The 5,243-nt window shown below is 39.6% G+C and overlaps 1 protein-coding gene across 1 annotated transcript in view; it reads left to right on the top strand.

Moving 5' to 3' along the window:
• Positions 1–3,284, top strand: part of IFT52 (intraflagellar transport 52) — a 10,678-nt gene extending 7,394 nt beyond the window's left edge. Inside the window, exons 10-13 of the mRNA XM_009883382.1 lie at positions 502–589; positions 1,632–1,740; positions 2,255–2,400; positions 2,969–3,284. Coding sequence (XP_009881684.1) covers positions 502–589; positions 1,632–1,740; positions 2,255–2,400; positions 2,969–3,016 — 391 coding nt within the window. The 3' untranslated portion in view covers positions 3,017–3,284. The remainder of the gene's footprint in view (positions 1–501; positions 590–1,631; positions 1,741–2,254; positions 2,401–2,968) is intronic.
• Positions 3,285–5,243: the final 1,959 nt, after the last annotated feature.

The following is a 5,243-nucleotide window of genomic DNA, read 5'->3' as shown; positions in this document are numbered from 1 at the left end:
ACTCTTTCTCTTTTCTCTGTTGTTCTTGTATTTTTGCTAGATGGGAATTCATAGTGGGGTCTCCATTCTTACCCCATAACAAATAACTTTTCAAAATAGCTTTTGGTTATGGACTTCCTGAAAAACCTTTTTGAAATTCCAAATCTGCTCTTTTTGAACTGGATCACTTTTTCCTCATGCACGTTCATCCCTGTAAAACTTGCTTGAAGAATTGAGGTGTGACTTCCTTCTTTTTTATCATCTTATATATCCATCTATCATTGTCTTCTCTGTTGTAATTTTAACTAATTTGCTTGCTTTAGAAGTCACTTATTACTGATATGTAGTTCGCTGAGGTCCTTCTAAAATTAGACGTCCCGTTTTTTTTCATGCTATGACTGTGCGTAATGTTGACCCTGGTGTCTTCATAAAAAATTCATCTCTACAGCCTTTATGGCATGCAAGTGGAAATGGATGTTGTATCATTTCTTTTCTCATGCTTTGTCTTTTTCTGTGCTACAGAGCTTATGAACAGCTGAATGTGAAGCATGAACCCCTCCAGCTCATTCAGCCTCAATTTGAGACTCCACTACCTGTCCTCCAGCCAGCTGTGAGTAAATCTCCTTGCTGATACAGCACATGGAGAATCTTTCTTTTTCATGTAAAACCTGTCATTTCCATAGTTCTTTCAAAAAGAAAATAAAAATTGATAAATACTGTTGTAATAATTCATCACTTGGGAATTGATTACATTGCAGGGACTATATTTTCGGAAAGAGCACTTATTTATGCTTCTAATTTTTATCAACAGAGCTTGAAAATGTAGCATCTGGTAACGTAGCAGAATGCTTTGTGTGTATAAGCCTTCAGCTTAGTAGCTGCTCCCAGTCCTGTGAGGTGCTGGTTCAGTCTTCACTGTGAAAACAGAATGCGGTATTTCAGAAAGCAGTGGTGCTGTGAGGAATTCACTGACTGCTGCCAGGGGAGGAGCCAGTCTGTCTTCCATCTCCCATATCCTTTGGGGAAATAGAAAGTGGAGCGTTGGTCTTTTACAGCAAGGGCTGGCCAAACCATCAGAGATTTGGGTTGGCAGCAACGACACGAGCTATGGCAGTGTTAAACTTATTTTGAAAAGCGGGTATCTTTGAGTATCTTTTGAGTTTTGCCATCATGGCTCCATCCTTCTTTACCTTGGCCACCGAGAAAATGTTACTGGGATCCTTGTCCCAGTATGGGATCCAACTGAAAGTAGTGTCTCATGTGCTGCTCTTCAAAAACACAAGTCCAATTTGTGGCATAAGTGGTGAACTGTTATGGTGAGCTTAGTACCTCAGCTATCTCAGCTATCACCTGGGTCTCACGGAGCAAAACTAAAACCAGACTGCCAATGCAGTATGTCTAGTTGTGATGCTAGGTGATAATTCTGACATACTTGTGACTAAACTCTTCTGGAATATTCAGTTATTTTTGAAAAATATAAACTGAATTTTTAAAAAGGTGTACCTCTGTACTGTGGTCTTTGGAGTTGCTTTTGACTTTACAAAAGGTTTCTTCAAGTCCAATCTCAGACCAAGATTGTTATCTTGGAAATCTGTAAAGTATAAGAAAAGTATTTGGCAATACAATGAACCGTGCTAATTCTTCTCTTCAAGGTTTTTCCACCTGCTTTCAGAGAATTGCCTCCTCCCCCTCTGGAGCTGTTTGACTTGGATGAAACCTTTTCCTCTGAGAAAGCTCGTCTTGCAGAGATTACAAACAAGTGTAAGCAGAGCAGACTGATTGTTTACACATTTATATAAAAAGTCCAAGTTTTTTGGAGGAAAATGGTTGTTATATTTAATTTTGAAACATGGACCTCATTTATGGAAATCCACTGGTCTCATCCTGGGCCAAGAAATTGGAAGGCCCTGGGAATTGATAACATGACTTAATGTACCATGACATTTTATTTTGTTTGTTACATGACATTTTATTATATTTCTGCCTGTTATTTCCTATATCATGCATAAATTGCTTTGCGCAGTCTTGCTGATTTATTTCACATCCTTTTATGCTTTGAAGTTAATGTTAACATTATTCTAAACACGCCTTGAGTCTAAACAAGATGAGAAAGTACTAGCTGCAGGAATACATCATGGCTAGTCCACTGAACTTAGTTATCGGACTTAACCTTCCAGAATGCCAACAGCTAATGGAGATTTGTAGTAAGTTTTTGCTCAGCTGATACGGCTGTGTGTAATATTCAACTGCCTTCTTCCTTGGGATGCTTGTTTAGGTACTGATGATGACCTGGAGTTCTATGTACGAAAATGCGGCGATATCCTAGGAGTAACAAGTAAACTCCCAAAGGAGAAGCAAGATGCCAAACATATCCTGGAGCACATCTTCTTCCAAGTGGTTGAGTTCAAGAAACTGAATCAGGTATTTTTAATTACAGAATTACAAGTGAATAGTTGGTAGTATCATCACTGGGGATGATGTGCGTGTAGCAGCTGCACTTGTCACAAGCAAAATGTACAGTGATGTGTTAAGACATTTGTTGTATAATAAATTAGACTGGTGAAGTGTGATCCAGAATACTTATGTCTGTTAATCTGTATAGAATGTGTGGTCCTCAATTTATTAAGTCTCTCATTTATTTTAATTGGGGGAGTCATACATGCAAGTGTAGTTTTGGTAATTTCAGCTAAGTGCAGTTCATTATGGTGCATTGTGTAACAGCAGTGTGCCCACATGAATGTTCACAGTGCTGGCTAATGCTCAGTGTGGATGTGAAACCAGTGTTGTTACTCACAAGCAGTACTGTGTCGAAATAATTCTTCATAGTAAATTTGATGTTTCAGAGTCTGTTTGGACCATATTAGCAGATCAGCTGTTTCTACTAACAAGTATTCCCTGTTTCTCAAATAGTATAGTTAAGACAAAAATCTGTACCCTATTGTTAAAATTCTTTTTTTTCTTTTTTTTTTCTCCTTTTCCCTTACTTAAGGAACATGATACTGACACGAGTGAAGTTGGATTCCAGAATGGTAGCTGAGAGCTGGCTTTTCCCAGTTTGAGACAGGCCTTTTAGTAAAAACGTACTTTTCCATTTTTTTCAACCTCTGTGCTCAGTATATTGATTGGGACCGTCTCAGTAGTTCACTGAATGTTTGGATCATTTCTATGTAGTAGTTTGGATAACTAATGCCTTTTGAGGAAGTGCTTGTATTTTGCAGGCGCTTTCCAAATAATTTCCTATTTTTCTACTACTTTATTGAAACTGTAATTTTGTAATATATGAAAAAAATCTTACACTAAGAAAATGTGGTTTTGGTCCTCCTTTCTGGCTCCAGTATTTATTTTCTTGTAGTAAACTTGCTGTGGCTTGTCCTGGTGTACATGTAGTCCTTAATTGCACTGTGGGAAAGATTGTTATTTTGGTTTGTGAACTGTGGAAAAGAAAATACAGCCATAAATACAGGAGCTGCTGAAATTATGTTAGACTGTCACCCTGAGGCAGTCTCCTTTTGTCTTGCTGCCAAAGTGAACCAAGGAGAGGTGGGTTTGTTACTGTAGAAGGGAAACATGTCTTCCAAGGGAGTCGAAGAGTCAAAATTAAGCAATATGACATTGTTGCAGATCGCTGCCTCATATGAGACTGGAAGTATATAATTTTGAAAAGAAGGAATGGCATTTGGGTGAAAATGACTTTAAGATTTAATGGATCATTATTAAGAAAATGTGATACTGTGCAGAAACTCAGGAATATTTTTACTTAGTTATTTGATATCTAGCCTATTCCCAGAGATAGTGAGCTAGGTAATGCACAAGAATAATGGAAATTCAAGTGAAATTCATTGACCGTGAAATGTTGAAGCTCAATGCACAGCAAAAATAGAGCCAAAGATATGACTGGTGAGAAGAAAAGATTCGTCGACATCATTAGCACTGCGTGTCTGTGTTGCGAGGACTTTTTTTTTATATCAGCACTGAGACTGCACTTTGACATCCAAAAAATTTTGCATTTAATCTGACACCCAAACTGTGAAGTTTGAATTCTTCCCCAACTCAAGCCTTCTACACAGCCTTTGTAACACTTGTGCTTTATCTTGCTCTGTGATGCCTTTTTAACGGCAAAGCTGCTTTTTCCAAAAGATGTGTTCATCTTTTACCCCACAAAAAGTAATTTCATTTTACATTGCTTCACGCTTTGCATGCCAGCTTGGCGTGGGTTTTTTCAAAGGAGGTGCCCCAAAGCACCTGCAGCGTGACTGCCCAGTTGAGATGTGCTAATACAATGTTAGCAGAAGCAGTTCTATCTCTTCTTCCACTGCAGACATTCCTTTTTCATAGTAGCTTGTTTGACATTTTTCATTTCTTCCTCTTTTTTTTTTAATTTTTCTTTAAGGGCATGGTTGTGTTTCTCACACAGGGTACTTTGTACATTCCAGATACAGATTTACACAATAAGCTTAATCTTCCCTCTGCAGTATCACTACCAATCAGTCAACCGGCGCAGCCTGCGGTTGAACCAAACAATGGGTGAGCCTCTTGCTAATTATAGATCTGGTTTGTACTGTTCTGTGGTGTTTACACTTCAAACTGCAAATACACAAATACATTCCCTTTCCGGGGGCCTTTTTCTGAGTTGTTTTGTCACCTGTTCCTGATGCTGTAACATGGTTTAGAAAAAAGTCATCTGAGCAGCCGGAGAGTACAAGCAGCTCCCTGTTTACTGTTTGTCTGTAGCCACACTCTGACAGCTGAAGCAAAAGAACAGATTTTTTTTTTTTTCTGAATGGGTGGATTTTGGCCAGAAGCTCTAGTGTGAAATGTATGTGGGAGCAATACTTGAATCTCTCTTTCAAAGCTGTCCATTTGGCCCTCTAAATGGTTATTTTGTGAACGGACGTGCTTTCTTTGGTTGTGGGAATATGGTATGCGTAATGTTTATGGATGATTGACAAAATTTGGAAGGAGTACGAGCGGGTGAGGGCTTTGCAGACGCGAGGTTGGGCCAGGGGAAGGTTAGGCACGCCGCTAGCCACGGGGTTTAGGTATGAATGAAATTATGGCTGTTTTTCACAAGAGGTGGTTCCAAGAAACGAGTGCTGCTTTCCCTTTTTTAACAAAACTTCTCATCCCTTAAGCCATCCCTAACAGAAGGTGGGGGAGTGCCCGTTGGTCCTTCAGCAAGCTCTAAACTGCCGGGAGAGCTGGTTTTACTGACTACGAGCCTCCCCCCGCTCCGGGCGCCTTCCCCGCCGCCCCGGCCCGCTCCC

The sequence above is a fragment of the Charadrius vociferus genome, unplaced genomic scaffold (genome assembly GCF_000708025.1).
Source record: "Charadrius vociferus isolate BGI_N301 unplaced genomic scaffold, ASM70802v2 scaffold320, whole genome shotgun sequence".
Classification (NCBI taxonomy): domain Eukaryota; kingdom Metazoa; phylum Chordata; class Aves; order Charadriiformes; family Charadriidae; genus Charadrius; species Charadrius vociferus.
The sequence above is the reverse complement of the archived record's forward strand: the minus strand, read 5'-3'. Positions and strand labels throughout refer to the sequence as shown.